The sequence below is a fragment of the Neopsephotus bourkii genome, unplaced genomic scaffold, assembly GCF_033783945.1.
Source record: "Neopsephotus bourkii isolate Nb327-2 ecotype Australia unplaced genomic scaffold, CSIRO-AGI_Nbou_v1 NB_1628, whole genome shotgun sequence".
Lineage (NCBI taxonomy): Eukaryota > Metazoa > Chordata > Aves > Psittaciformes > Psittacidae > Neopsephotus > Neopsephotus bourkii.
The window spans coordinates 408,908-424,836 of NW_026902103.1; the positions used below are offsets into that span (position 1 = coordinate 408,908).

Consider the following 15,929-nt stretch of genomic DNA (forward strand, 5'->3'; position numbering starts at 1 on the left):
TTGAACCATCCAGCAACGACCCAGCAATACTGGGCACCATTCACCATTTTCAATTGCCAGTTTCTAAGGAGGTAAGCCACTACTGGAATTCCATAATACAGACATTGTGAAAGTATGCCAGATGCCCTCAAATCCCATGAATGGATATTGTTTCTTATTTCTTTGTTATATTGTTTCTTATAACTATTTTAAATATGGAACTGGATTGATTTTGGCAATGGATTGTATAACATTTGTAATCCATTGTATAATATTTGTAATCCATGTGTAACATTGTAATCCATTTGGCAATGGATTGTATAACAAAACGACTTTGTTATGTTTTCCCTTAATAACAGAGAACAGGATTCAATGGTTCAGGCCATCCACCACAGATCTATGCCCTTCTTATGCCACAGAACTTGTTAAAAACAAACACCTTCATATGTCTTTCAAAAAATACATATGTCATCCTGTGCTCTGCTGGATGTCATATATGTATATGTATATATATGTATACATACATATACACACAAACACCATACATATACATAAACACATTCAAACACCACTCCTCCCATAGCAGAGGATACCAAAAGGCATTACTTGGTATCACTGGAAATAACACAAGGTTTCATCATGCGGCAGACTACTCTTCCTTTATTCTGCCTTTTTCTTGTGTCTCTTTTCCCTATTTATGCTTCTCTCTGACTTTTTCAACTTTATTATTCTCCTCTGTTTCTTGTTTTATGGTTGTTGGTTTTTTTCTCCTTTCAGTAAAGTATATCAGCCAACTGGTAACACAAACATCCTTGGGCAAGTCAGGCATGGGCACCATCCAACAGAAGGGAGACAGGCTTATATTCGCAGTAAGCATCAACCTCTGTTAAAGCAAGATGAACACTACCTTCATCCCACACAAATACCTTACCAAAGAAAATTAGAAGTGCTTCCACACATAACTTATCCTAACATGACCTAATGTAACAAAACCCCCAAAGGTGAAATACAGGCTATAGTTTTAAAGAAAGACTTTTTAATGTTTTATTTATCATATTCCAGCTTCCTCATCTCAAGTAAAGACAATTTTAACCAAGGACACTACTTCATGAGTGAAGCAAAGCAGCTCTCTCTTCACTGGTGGCTTTCAGTGGTTTTATCTGGACAGATGCACGGTTAGCAAACAGGGACAGCAGATAAAAGGGACACCTCACCCCAAACCATTCTGGTGCAGCCCCTTTCTATTACAAAGAACGGCAGAAATCTGTTTCTTTCAACAATTAAGGATGGGATTTTACTCTCTGACATCCCTTTGTGGCAGTGACTCTGACAGACTGGTTTAGAATAGAGTGTAAATCTACTTATTTCTTTGTGTCAATCTAATATAAAATTCATTCCCCTGGTCATGCATTGACTAGGTCAAATAAGATCAAATGTCACAGAATAGAATCAGAGCATTTCAACACAGAAACAGCAAAACCATAAAAGTTTTCCGTACCATGAAGACCTACTCAAATACTTTAATCTTACCTCCCTGAGAGGATCATTTAGCTCATTCAAAATGTTTTCTTCATCAAAGATCTTGCCTTGGTAGCGGTGCTCATAGTAATCATGAATCTTCTGACGCATTTCAGCTGGTAACTTGTGAAACGACATGTACTGTTCCACTTGTTTGTACTGTCAGGACAATAAAAGGACAAGTCAGAAAAATATGAACTTTTTTACTTTATCTAAAGGCATCTACAAAATGAAAATTCATTCATATATCCACTTAAGCTTTACATATTTTATAAAGATAACATTTTATTAATGTCAGAGAACCCTCACAGAACCCTCACAGAAATATTGGTTAATTTAATATCGCTCACTGGTAGCATGACTATAAGCCACAGAAACTGCCTTTAGTGGTGATACTTGATACTAATATCCACATTAAAATATAAGTTTTAGAAGCCAAACCCTCACACTTGTCATGTGTCCCATAAATTCCCATCTATTCCGAAGCTGTGAAAGTACAGCAGCACCAATTTTAGCTCGTTCTGTGCAGCAGATAGGGAACCTGTACAGAGTATCCACATCTCTAGTGCTGCATTAAGAGAGAGTTTAAGCTGTGAAATTTCAGAAGCTGGTTATGCTGCATTAATATGTAACATACAATGTTGTGTATGCTTATAAAGTGACTGAAGAACAAAGTTTAAACCTGTGGAGATAATGAAGTAGAAAGCATTTTTCAGAAGGCATGAAGTGAAGTGAACTGGAGAAATAGGCATGGCATTATGAAATAGAAAGATGGGGAACAGACTGATGCTGATGCCAGGACCCAGGAGATTCAGAGGACCTCACTTCATCTGCCTTCTGCCTCTTGTTTTCTTGTTTCTACTAGTCCTCTGCCTTACTTTCTGCTTTGATTGCTTCCCCTTTTCAGAAGCCTTTTTCAATAGCGTAACTTTCAGACACGAAAGTTACAAACTAATGTACTCAGAGTTGAACTGTACTAAAGTGCATAATACATTTGAGCCGACAAAACGGAGAAGTTGCACAAACCACAAATGGACAAAGTATTGCCTAACCAAGACTTTTGCCTCTCAGATACCCTATCCTTAGTGCAGATGATGAGGATAAGGTGCTGAGGCACAGAAGGATAAAACCCCTCCCATGTTTATAGGTGAGGTAAAACTTGGTTTGCTTAGGTAAAGAATCTTAATTTATTTAATTCATTTTTGTCATGCTTAATGAGGCAAGTCTAACTGTATTTGATGGGAAAAAAAACCCCAAGAAAACAAACCAATGAAATCTTAGCATCAGCATCTCTGTAGAGCAATTAGATGAATTTAGAATATACATGCACTCATGTACATGAACTGCAACATATACCCCACATCCTCTAACTTGTACAATTGAAGGTTGCTCCATCCTCTGGAACTGAAATTAGTTTTTGCTTTACAAAGTGGCAAAAGTTTAGATGAGGCCATTTGTACAGCATGCATTCCACAAATAAAAGGAAAGTAATTTTGCATGGGACGATTTAACAATGTATGATGAATATGTAAGTCTGGAGTATTGTGTAAAGTTCTGGTGTCCTCAACATAAAAAGGACATGGATCTGTTGGAACAAGTCCAGAGGAGGGCCACGAGAATGATCAGAGGACTGGAGCACCTCCCGTATGAAGATAGGCTGCTAAAGTTGGGGCTGTTCAGCCTGGAGAAAAGAAGGCTGCGTGGATACCTCAGAGCAGCCTTCCAGTATCTGAAGGGGGCATATAGGGATGCTAGGGATGGACTCTTCATTAGGGACTGTAGTGGTAGGACAAGGGGTAATGGATTAAAACTTAAACAGGGGAAGTTTAGATTGGATATAAGGAGGAAATTCTTTCCTGTTAGGGTGGTGAGGCACTGGAATAGGCTGTCCAGGGAGGTTGTGAATGCTTCATCCCTGGCAGTGTTCAAGGCCAGGTTGGACGAGGCCTTGGGTAATATGGTTTAGAGAGAGGTGTCCCTGCCCATGGCAGGGGGGTTGGAACTTGATGATCTTAAGGTCCTTTCCAACCCTAACTATTCTATGATTCTATGATTTCAGTACAGGTATTCTGCACCTCTGAAGCAAGACTTCCTTGCCTCCATCGTTTAGAAGTGAGAGATTTGTGTGCTTATCATTGCTTTTTGTTCTGATATGGAGAAATTTATCCATACATTGTGGGTTTGAATCTGGGTCACCAGAAGACAGGAGCTCTATCATAAACCAAGTATTGCTTCTAAAATTACCCTACCTATGAGTTACAGCTCATCTAGGCACAGATTTAAATGGAGTAAAGGGACAGCAGATTGCCCAGTGGTCTACATATCTCACCAAGCTGGTCACACAGTTCCAGCAGTTGTGCAGCGCTACAGCTTTTCTGAAGCAAAACAAAGAAGATGCTGCACTGTGCAATGTCCCCTCCAGCCCTTCATTGCTTTGGCTTCATGTATGGATATGGAACACATGTCACGCGTCACAGCAGTCATGGACAGGGAATGGACTTCACTACACCCCTCTATCTGATTTTATTTACATACAAACATGCTTGAGCAATGGCCAATAAAGAGTAATCCTTGCTAATAAAAAATATACATTCATTGAGATGTATAATGCAATGTTGCTGCAAAGTTTTATACCAAATGACCCCGAAGAAGAGAACATTCATGCTAAAAGCAGTTTGCTTTGCCAGCAATTTACCCTGCTTTCTTTAGTGCTGTTATTTAAGTAGGTGCTTTCTCCCATAGAAGCAGTTCTTTTTCCTACCATGAATTATGGTTACACAAGAATTATGCTTACAGATGAGAATTTTAGGAAAGCAAAAAATAAAGCTAGTAGGAATGTAATGACATACACTGCTGTGTCTTAAAATGCCTCTAAATTAATAACACACACAATAATAGGGACAGCTGCGTATTAGCAAAAAATCTACACCAATGGATTTAAAGTCTCCCACAATTCACAGAAACATTTAACCATCTAAAATACTATCAAGGTCTCTTCCATGTCAAAGTATCTGACCCTGTGACTGTCCAGTACAATATCACCATCACCCTGTAATGTATCTTTTCCTAACCTTTCTGAGTGCGATTCTGACTCATATTTTTGTATTATTCATGCTGCTACTACTCCCTTCTTGACATCCTGCCACAGCACTCATGTGAAGTGTTCCCTCAAAACATTTAACTTTTTCTTCAGCATCTGATATCTTTCACTCAGTCCAAGTAATGATTGCTTTTTTATTTCAGAGAAAAGCAAGCTCATTTTTTCAGCTTGCTATATGTTATTGGCAATATTGAGGGTTTCCCAGATTAGCTGTGACTGTAGTGTGTAACATTCCAGCTGCAAAAAAAAAGTGCTATAATGAAGATACAAAAAGAGCAAAATTAGCATGGTCTTCATTTTGTGCAATAAATCACTAATTTGTCCAACTTCATTTTGAAGAATATTTTCTCTGTGGGTACCACACATATCAATAATGGTTAGAAATTGAGATATTTTTCACTTTTAAATAATTATCCTGTTTTTTGCTGGATTTTTTTTTTTTTGTTTTTTTTTCTTTTAACTCATAAAAATGCAAATAACTAACAGAACTGAATTATTTTCTGGGAAAAAAAAAAAGATAAAATTGTCAGTGAAGTTACATTTTTGTAAAAACCTTGTGCTTTTATCATATTTAAAAGAGCTGTAACTGATTCAGAGTCATCCATCAAACATGACAGTTGAACCTGCATCTTCTTATGTGAGTGAAAAAATTTCTTCCTAATAACTATTCTCATCACACTGCATCCTGCATCTTTTCCCTTCTAGATTGAAAATTTTGGTTTTCTTGGGAGTCTTGTTGGTGTTTGGTGGTTTTGTTTCTTTGTTTGTTTTCTCCTTGTCTGTTTTGGTGTGTGAAGAAAAGAGATGTCTTAATTCCACATTCACAAAAGTACCTCTGGAACTTTTCTTACATCTGTGTAAGAGGAAAGAGGACTTTACATTATTGCATTATTGCAGGTTTTTAGCCAGCCAAAGCCACGGCCTTATGAATACAAGCTTTTCAATATGTAAAAGAAAAATTTAATCCTATATAAAAATTAGAAATGTAAACCCAAAGCAGAGATCATATGTAAAATTGCTGAATTAAGCAAGCTCTGTCCACAGTTTAGTTGGGATGAATTCATGAGTATTCTTAAAATGGTTTGAAAATGCTTCCCTGCCATGTGTAAGAAGAATTTAAGCAGCATTATCATATGTGAAGGAGATTTAACTCACTGAGAAGGAGCAGAAAGCTGAGAGGAGGCAATCTGATCAAGATGAAGCCTTTCTAAATAATGAAAATGAAGCAAAGAACCATCACAATTTTGTATGGCTTCTAAACTACATTAGGGTATATAGGTCCTCTGAGTTACTGAGTTTATTCCCGTGTTATTGTAAAACCTCACATCATGCTACTACTTATAAACGAGACATCTCAAGAACAGTTAGACTTTCTCTCTCCATCAGTCTTTTAAGAATATTGTTTCAAGAAGCTTACTGGTCTTATATATATATCTCTGAACCTAATTTAAAATTTCAGTCTAAATGTATGCAGATGCAGTTTAAATCAACTAATTCTTACTGCAAAGTTATCTGGCACCTTGAAAAGCTCTTATCCCTTGGTATGTCTCTCTGGGGTATTTATAGATGGGAATCATGTCTCTTCTCAGCATCATCCAAGTAGTCTATTATACTTTTTGTTCTGAAGACTGCCTACTGGCCCTCTTCGTTTTCATCCCATTCTAGTCTGAGTTAATCTTTCTCCAACTGCAGTTACTAGAATGTACATATTATTTTAGAGGAAATATGACCAATTTCTACTATTATTTCTTTCCCACCTAGTGGAAAGCCAAAATGCATTGAAACGGTTGTTTACAGTCATTCTATGACCAGCTCCATCACTCAGATTCCTCATTTTCTCCTTGCCACTTACAATTGCTGTGCTCCTCCATCTTCCAGTTTATAGCAGCAGCTTGTAACAGTGCCTGAGTCCTTGGATTCTGAATTTCTGAATTTCATCCTATTTCTATTACCTCATCTCCCAAAACTCGACCCATTGCTTCCATAAAGTATCTTGATCTTTCTCTAACATTAGCATCTGAAGTTTTATATCATCATAAACTTCATACCATCGTTGAACTCCTGAAATTATTATGCAAGCCCAGTGACAATGTCACGCCTTTAGGCATGTTTCCACTAGCCTTACTCTAGCTTGGTATCTGGAAAACTCACCAATGGGCCCACAACCAAATCAGGGGAAGGACTGGCAGTACATGTAAAAGTAAAAAAAATTGCTGCCTTACACCAGCTTTGCTTCTAAGAGCAGAATGAGGTCTACATACCCTAATGCAAATCAGTTTTGTGCAGATAAGACATTACAGTCTACATAGCAGGTGTCACATTGAAGAGATCCCATGAATTTCTTACACACCCTTAATACTTAAATGATTTTACTCTTTGAAAATTTTCATCTACTACTACTTTCAAATTAGCAAGTGAATCAAAAGGCAGCAAACCTGAATATCACCAAACTTGTGAAATCTCACTTGGAGTACTGTGTGCAGTTCTGGGGTCCTCAACATAAAAAGGACATGGAACTGTTGGAGCAAGTCCAGAGGAGGGCCATGAGGAGATTCAGGGGACTGAAGCACCTCCCATATAAAGACAGGCTGTTCAGCCTGGAGAAGAGAAGGCTGCGTGGAGACCTCAGAGCAGCCTTCCAGTATCTGAAGGGGGCCTATAGGGATGCTGGGGAGGGACTCGTCATTAGGGACTGTAGTGACAGGACAAGGGGTAACGGGTTAAAACTTAAACAGGGGAAGTTTAGATTAGAATAAGGAAGAAATTTACTGTAAGGGTGGTGAGGCACTGTAATACGTTGCCCAGGGAAGTTGTGAATGCTCCATCCCTGGCAGTGTTCAAGGCCAGGTTGGATGAAGCCTCGGGTGAAATGGTTTAGTGTGAGTTGTCCCTGCCCATGGCAGGGGGGTTGGAAGTAGATGATCTTAAAAGGTCATTTCCAACCCTAAGTATTCTATGTTTCTAACCTTGGACTTTGAACAGAAACTCTTAGAATAACAGAATTAGAGACTGTTCTCTTTCTTTGGTAAACAGTACTGAAAAACGTGAAATGACAATAAAGACTGGAAAATTATTCATGTGATACCTTAATTCAGCTTTCTAAAAGTCAAGTGCCTCATTTAATCCAGCTATACTGATTCTCTCATACCAGACAGAGATAACAAGGGCGATTAATCTTGTTCTAAGCTTCATGTTTTGCACACATGTAATAAATTCACATCATCCTCATCTCCCTCTCCATTGACCCTAGAGGAGATCTAAATGACTAGCACTGACCAATTAGCTAAGCATTCACTGTAACCATATATTTAAAAATAATAATTTAATTAAGGATTCTAAAATATTAACCTTTTGGTTGTGATACATATATGTCATCTCTGATTCAATAGGAAAATACTAAAGGATTATTTTCAAGTTCAATCACCCATGTAAGTGTGCTAAAATTTCAGTCTTAAAGAATGAAATCCAATGAATTTGGTTATCAGCAGAAGAAAGTGAATGCTACAGGGAGGCACTGAGGACTCTTTGGTCATCAATGCCAGATAAGGATTTTATATTTGTGTTTTGGATTCCTCTTGGGAAAAAGGAGATTGGTGCTCTGCATCAGAAAGGCAATATATGAGGTTCTGCCTGAATCAGAGTAAGGAAAAGGTAGTATGCTATCACATCACTGAACACTAACAGACAAAAAGCACTGAACAATAAAACTGTCTGAAGTATAAAAGATTTAATTCTAATAAAGTAATATAATTACAAATTTTCTCCCTGTTTAACGTTTTAGAAGTGACTAGACCCATGATTCAAGTGACTGTAAATTATCTTACACGGAAAAACATTTCAAAAGCAAGCTCATCTTACTAGGTTTTCATGTGCTGAATAAAAAGACACAGCTCAAATATTTTAATATTATTTGAATAGCTTTTTCTTGGTAGAGTTTTTATATAAACACACAGTTTACAATGTTATGAAGCAAATTTCTGCTATTTTTTAATCCCTGTGAAAATTCACTGCAGTTTACACCTCAGGCTCCTGTACTTTCCACAAAATATAAGCAGACATGATTGCCACTATTGTGCTCTAAGACCCTGAAACAGTCTGAAGGAACCAAGGAGCCTCGCCCCTTTTGTCCTTCACTTTGATGGACACAAGATTTTATTTTCTAGTGACAGTTTTGTGTTGTTTTTTTTTTTTCCAGGGAAGAAAAGGGTGAAAAACTTCCTGAAACAGGTTGGAGGAACTGTTTCAAAGCATTTAAACACTTAATGTTGTCCCAGTTTGACATTAATTTGCTTATTCATGGAGTTTTAGGCCCCTCACTTCTCTGTAGAAGGTATGAGACAGACAAATAACTTTCAGGAAAAGGGGAGGTTCAGTAGATATCCTGATGTACAGAACTGGAGGGATGGCATTTGCAATGGTTATTTAAGCAAATACAGTTTAATATCGAAGCTTTCCAAAACAAAATGTAAAAATATTTAAGCTAAATCAAAATTATGCTGTTTATTATTTTTCTTTTTATTATTTTATGGAAAAATTGATAAAATTTTCTTGATGTATGTAAAGTCTAATGATTTTGGTGGAAAATTTTGCTTCATGGCAAGTGTGTTTGGCATTAAAAATATTCACCTCCCCATAAGCAGTGCTAATACATGGCTCTGGAGATAACAAGGTGTATGGACATGGACAGAAATGAACAATGATCACACATTAACAAAGAATTGAAGCTGGGAGAGCCTTGTTATATTAACTACATGAGAGGTTTTATTGCCTCTTCAAAATTATTCAAACGCATAAGTGAACTGGAGAAGCAAATTATAATGAAATTATACAAATTATTAAATATGCAAGAAACTTCATATATAAAATAAAACATAGTAAAATAACATTCTGGTTTTCAATTCATGGAAATATCTGTAATGTCTCCTATAATGGAATTTGGCATTCAACTGAATGTTGACTTATCTGAAATTACATTGATGAAAGAATTTTAAAAATGCAGCCTGAAGTTTCATCTGACAAAAAGTTCACAGACAATTAATTTTTTAAGCAATATATCTATATTCCATTTGTTGAGATTTCATTCTGCAGCAAGGCAACTGCAGGTGCAATGAATGAGTACTGAAAGATTAAAAAGGGAACACTTTCCACTTACAAAAGGAAGTAAAATCACTTTTTAAAAGCAATCTTTCCTCAAGATATTTTTTTTAAGATTAAAGGGATAAAATTTGCAATATTCTGTTCAAAGATCACGTAATGAAAATGCATAACTTCCATTTAAAATACAATTTTGAACGAAAACATTGTGTAGTTTAAAGCAACCACTTTGCCAAAACACCTTATAAACTGTTTCAATTAAATTTCATATATATACTATTGCGTAATGCAATTACCTGTTGTGGCCTCCCACAAAAAACAAAGAGCTGTAATTTTATAGGGCACATTTTCCCCTTTTCATGGTATCTTTCTCTCTCATTGGGAATAATAAATTAATTTGCTTATTCCACTCATTCATTTGAGAAATTAGATAATGGATTTTTTACAAGCTTTTAAAATTATGTCTCCACCCAGTAATGAGCAGTTCCAACACACTAGCTGAGCTGCATGGTTGTATGTCTAAAGATCACATGATGCTTCTTCTGTTTGCTCAATGAATAATCTAATCTGTATAAATAAAAATAATGTCTGAAAAAAAATCCCCCATGCTTGATTCTCCCAGCAAGAATTTGAATAATGAGACAATCACAGACAGCAGGCTACACTTTTCTTTTTGCAAGAACTTCCAGTCTAACTTCATAAGTGGATTCTATGTTAAAATAATAATAAAAGACATTAAGTTACAGATTAATGGGAAAGGAATGAGAAGAATTGTATAGCTTATATTTATTAATGGCTATTTAAGAGACTCAATTTTCTCTTGTCACATTTATTCCAAGAACCTGGTATTTTTCTCTTCTTTAACTCCTTAACGTGCCACCAGCTGTAAGTGTTACTCCTGACACACGGTGGTGTAAATGGGGTAAAACCAGTATTCCTGCTCACAAAAGATGGGGAGCCCATATTTTTGGTCCAGCCATTGTTTGACTGTTGGAGTCTGGGCCGGGCACGCAGATGCTGCAGAATATTGTTACATGCATCTTTCCCATCTCAGACTGCAAAGAGTGCTATTTAATGAACCTGTCAGCTGGGTGATTAAAGGTCTCCAAAATTATTATCTCTTTTCTGCAGTCGTTGTCAGTCATACAGCCTAACTGTGGGCCTTGATTCACAGCTACAGAACCAGACAATAACAAACTGGTGGCTCTGTATAAGTGTGCTGATGCCTCCAGCCTGGAGCTTCAACTACTAGAAGGTGGAATAGAGTGGAGAACACTGGTCAGGTCTCTTCTACAGTAAGGTAACCCTACCTCACTAGTAAGTATTCCTTATTACCCTAAGGCCCTCGTATTATTCAAGCATAGCCCAGCTCTTTTACTTAAAGCCCTTGGTTGAGGACCTTAACTGAATAGTTTTCATATTGCTGGATGACAGAAAGGAGAGGAAGGTCTAAACCACCTTCCCAAGCTATAAGGAATTCTGCATAAATATTCCTAAAGCATTTAAGCTCAACTTCTATCAGTCTCACCCAACATTTAAAAGCATTATATTCGATAGCTGCTACTATGTATGTGGTATTTGCAGTGCTCATTCTTTTCCATATGACAACAATTTTTTCATCTTATAGGATTGGACTCATTGATTCTGTCCTAATATTAAAAACAATCTCTTTAGGCTCCTGCTTCATATTTAACAGAGGGCTGCAGCCAGTTTCCATGCACTTGGCAGAGGGGACTCTCATCCTTCACTGGAAATTCAACCAGGAATCAAGAAATGTTATTGCGCCCCTTCAACAATTACTGTACATCTAGAATTTGTACTGTTCCTTCTTTTAAAAATCCTTTCCATCCTAGGTTTTACTGGGATTATTAGGAAAACAAAGAAAGGTTTTGCATGTTGAAATACCTCCATGTTTCAAATAGGGATACGAGTCAAATCCTCATGTCTCTCTCACGTATGTGTTTCCTCAACCACATCAGAAAAGGAACTACTTCCATTTCATGAATACCTCTTATTTATGCATAGTACGCATTTCATGAGCCAGGGGAGCTTCTGATCTGACTGTCAAGGATGAATATTTGGTCAAGCTTGAATTTAGCACTAACATTTACTCATAGCACAATTACCTGGTATGATAACCATATATACAAAAAATGAGTAAGCACAGATGGTTCTCAAATGACCAGAGATCTGGTTATGTTCAGAAGATACCGAACAGTAAACATGCTCATCAACCATTTGGTTATCTTATTTTGTTAGCAGCAAGTAATAAGTTCACCTGTCCATCCGACAGTCACTGACTGGGTGAATTCACTATGAATCCAGAGATATTTCTACAATCTGCCTTCTTCACTGCTACTCTGCTTAGCATATAGATCTTTTCACAAAAAGAAAAAAATAGTTTATAATCAACTGCAAATCAAAATAAAAAGTAAGCTTCCTGCTGAATGGTATGATAGGTTGGCTTTTATAGTTCTTTATCATGAAATGGAACTGAAGTGATTTGTTTAGCCTAAAAGCTATCATCTGTTTATTATCTATTTTTCGCTAATTACCCCCGAAGAGTACTGTTGCTTGCAAGAATGCTTTAAGCTGTCATTTTACTTACGTGCTGTAATTAAACATTTCCTTTCAATTGCCACAAAATACAAAATCTCCTATTGTTCCTTTCAATCCATGTAATTGAGAAATTAATTAAGTTTTAGGCAACTTTCTGAATAGGATTTGTTTCTCAGTGTTATCTTGCTAAAATTTGCATTTTACTGTTATAAGAAGGGGAGAGGAGGAGCATGAAACCCAGGCTCAGTTCCTCTCTTCATAGAAGCAATGACTGATCTCTTATTTAATGAAAAACTATTGCAGCTCTGAGGCATGAAAAGCAAAACTTCTCTTCTCCATGCTACTGTAGGTGAAACTGCATTGACTCTAAGGCAGGATAATTTTCTGTCATAATGAGAAAAATAATGTACAGATGACAGCTTATTTTAAAATATCTGATATGCTGTAACGGTCTCCTTAAAGTTGCCAGTTTCAAAGTGAAATTTAATTTTCATTATTAAGTCATCTTGTACATTTTCCTTACCTTTCTAATGGTTTGGATTCCATTTCTTTCTTTTCAATTTGTCTGTGCCAGTAAAAATGAATATACATTAAAAGCAGTGCCTGCAGGGGAAGACAGGAGTTATTCCCCACATGCACTCTGTGAGAAGCAGGGAGTGAGGGAGATCAGCTCAGCTCTGCTTCATCACACCTTCATTCAGTTTTGGGCATGAGTATCAGTCTGTACAGCTCAAGGACCTGCTATGGGGACTTCTGTGCCCAGGCACTGAACGCACGCTGCAGCTGCCTTTGATGCCTACTCTGACTGCAAGAGTGGCAGTGTCGATTGTCTATTTTCAGTTGAATGAAAGTGGTTTAGAGGTGTATGTTGGGTCTGCCCACTGGGTCAGCAGTGGTTTCCTGTAGCAGGGGCTTCATCTCACCCCATTGATTCTGCAATACAGAAGCACTGCATAATGCTGAATTCAGCATGGGCTACAACGTCTTTAGCTAATGGACATGTTTAGGTGTTAGCATCTTGCCCACAGGAAATACAGTTATTTCAATCAGCAATTTGAAATAGTAATCTAGAAAGGACTGTAGAAAAAAAGTATATAAAAGTCAGAATTAAGTTATATTATGTTCTATCTATTAATAGTTGAAGAAAAAAAAAAGTTTTATTAGCAACGTAAATGTTACATCTGCTCGGTGTTGTGCCAACAGCTATGCTACTAGCAGCACCAATATGATACAGCTGCTGATCCTGGAAATTCTGGCTCTGATAGAGCCTAATTATGGCTTGCCAGTTCTTTTTATATTAATTAGTGGAAGATGTCAGTTCATCTGAATTTGCTTTTTAAAAGGATCAATTTCAAAAACTTGCATGGCAATATTTTTTTTCACGTATGGGAAGTTTGTCCAAAGCTGAAGGAAGGGGCAAATTGATTCTTCAGTAAACTAAGATGGTCCAATTGCTCAGTTATAAGATGTACTGCTTTCCCTGACCTCTGATCAGAGAACAGAAACTGGCCTTGCCTCGTATCATAGCAGTGTACTAATGATATGGAAATAGTTCTTCCAGGCTGGGCATCTCACAGTGTCTTTTGTGCTTTGTCTAAGAAGCACATGTAGAATCATAAAATAGTTTGGATTGGAAGAGACCTTCAAAGGTCATCCAGTGCAAGCCCCAAGGGGTTAAAAGTTATTTTACATGCATGTTTTTTTAAATAACAATGTGCACCCTGTGAAACACAATATCTGAAAAGCTTTTTCTGAGTTGCAGTCATGCTTTTTTTCCTCATAAAATGTTCTCTAATTCGGTTATACCAAGCATCTTTTCATAACTTGCTTTATTTTAAGAAATCTCAGCACTTTCTACAAGGAGAGGCTCCCAGAAGACAGGAGTACATCTATCCATTTAGTAGCCAGCCCCCTGATGTTTGCCAAAACAGCATAAGATGATTCAGAAATAACCTGAGAGTGAAGACTTACAGACCATTTTCTAACTCTCAGGTACCATGGACTTCCAAATAAAATCACAAACTCAAGAATTATAATTACCAGAAAGAATCCACAAATACTGTCTCAGGCAACAAGTTACAGCTATGCCTCTGTATTTAATGAATAATGACCTTTCTACTTCATAGAGTTATGATGATTATAATGCTTTTGGCAAAGTCAATAATGAGTCCCAAAGGTCTGACACCGCACAAAGCTTTTAGCAACTCTTGCACCTGATCATCTGTAACACACTTCAAAAATTGTTTACTATTTGAAATACTGTGCTGTGGCAAAGCTAATTAGGATACATATCTGTGCAAGCTGATGAAACTTTTATAAAAACTTGCAAAATTACAGGCTGGTAGACAGTGACAAAACTGCCTTATCTCCTCCTTTTTTTTCTTCTTGTGAGTAGACGAAAGTACAGTATAAGCTAAACCATCCCACCATCCCTCATTCTCCAAAATAAGTAATTCCTTTGGGGTAGCATGTATATTGTAGTACAACTGCACAGAAAGGATAAGATTTATCTCCCAGGTGGCTCAACTTCTCCAGGAATATGAACATGGCACAACCTATTGCTAAAATTATGCTGTATAAATGAAAATGGCCTATTGTTAAGTACAGAGAAGGACTTGAGACCAGTCACAGAACACTGTTGTGTTACAGTATTTTCAGGCTTTCAAAAATTCACTAGCAGAAAAGCAAGAGGCCCATTTTTAAAACAAATGTAAACACCATAAAAAGCAGAACTTAGAAATAAGTATTTCATAAGAAACTTTGCAGTCCAGATCAGATCCAAGAATTACATGCTAAAACTCCAGTATTGTAAGATAAACTGGGTGTCTAAAATTCAAGTCCTGCAATTTGTATTTTGAACATCTGTCAAGTTTAAGCAAAAAAGCCAGAACAGAAACTAGATTCTCAAAGATTTTTTATTAATGTGGTAAAATATGCAAGCAATAGAAACTCTTCTTTATCTCTTTTACTCTATTGCATTTATATTTCAATTAAAAAATATAGCAAAAACTGGTACAGGCCTAGTTACACAGCGATATGGTACTGAGTTTACCATAGCTTTTCCTTTCCTACATATTTGCATCATGACCAAAATTGCCATTTCTTAAGACTTTAGTGGAAATATATTAAGCCCCTGATGCTTACAGATGAGATACTTACAGGCACCTAAGATTCTCCAAAAGTCTCCTAGGCACTAAAGGAGGTCTAATGAGCATGCTGAGAACTTGGTATCTGCTTCATTCCACCTCTAGTTTAACCACAAAATGCTTGAAACTTAGGAAAACATGGAAGAGCTGCCACCCATTCCTCTTAAGAATATGCAAAGGCATCACTGACTGAATGAGTGGCTACCAAGTCTTGATTTACTCTATGGCATAGCCCCTTCACCACACCCTAAAATAAGCACTTAGAGAAAAAAGCACAAAGAGGAGGTTCCACTCCCCAGTTTTTGAAGACAGGATCTCAGATGTCTCACTGCATGAGGTGGTTGAATATAAAACTTGTGGAGGGAAACAGTATAAAACAGCCTTGTGGAGGGGAAAGGAAATGGAAGCATGCTTCAGCTACTGCTGCCCCAAAGTTGCTCCTGATAGTTTGCTGCCTCTTGCAAGTGTATGTCAAGTGCTTTCCCATGGACTACATGGACAATTTAGGTATTCAAACTGGATCTGTGAGAGGT

General features: G+C 37.1%; 1 protein-coding gene across 1 annotated transcript in view; it reads right to left on the reverse strand.

The window, feature by feature from the left end:
- Positions 1–15,929, reverse strand: part of HCN1 (hyperpolarization activated cyclic nucleotide gated potassium channel 1) — a 191,279-nt gene that overhangs the window by 41,786 nt on the left and 133,564 nt on the right. Inside the window, exon 5 of the mRNA XM_061373121.1 lies at positions 1,510–1,656. Coding sequence (XP_061229105.1) covers positions 1,510–1,656 — 147 coding nt within the window. The remainder of the gene's footprint in view (positions 1–1,509; positions 1,657–15,929) is intronic.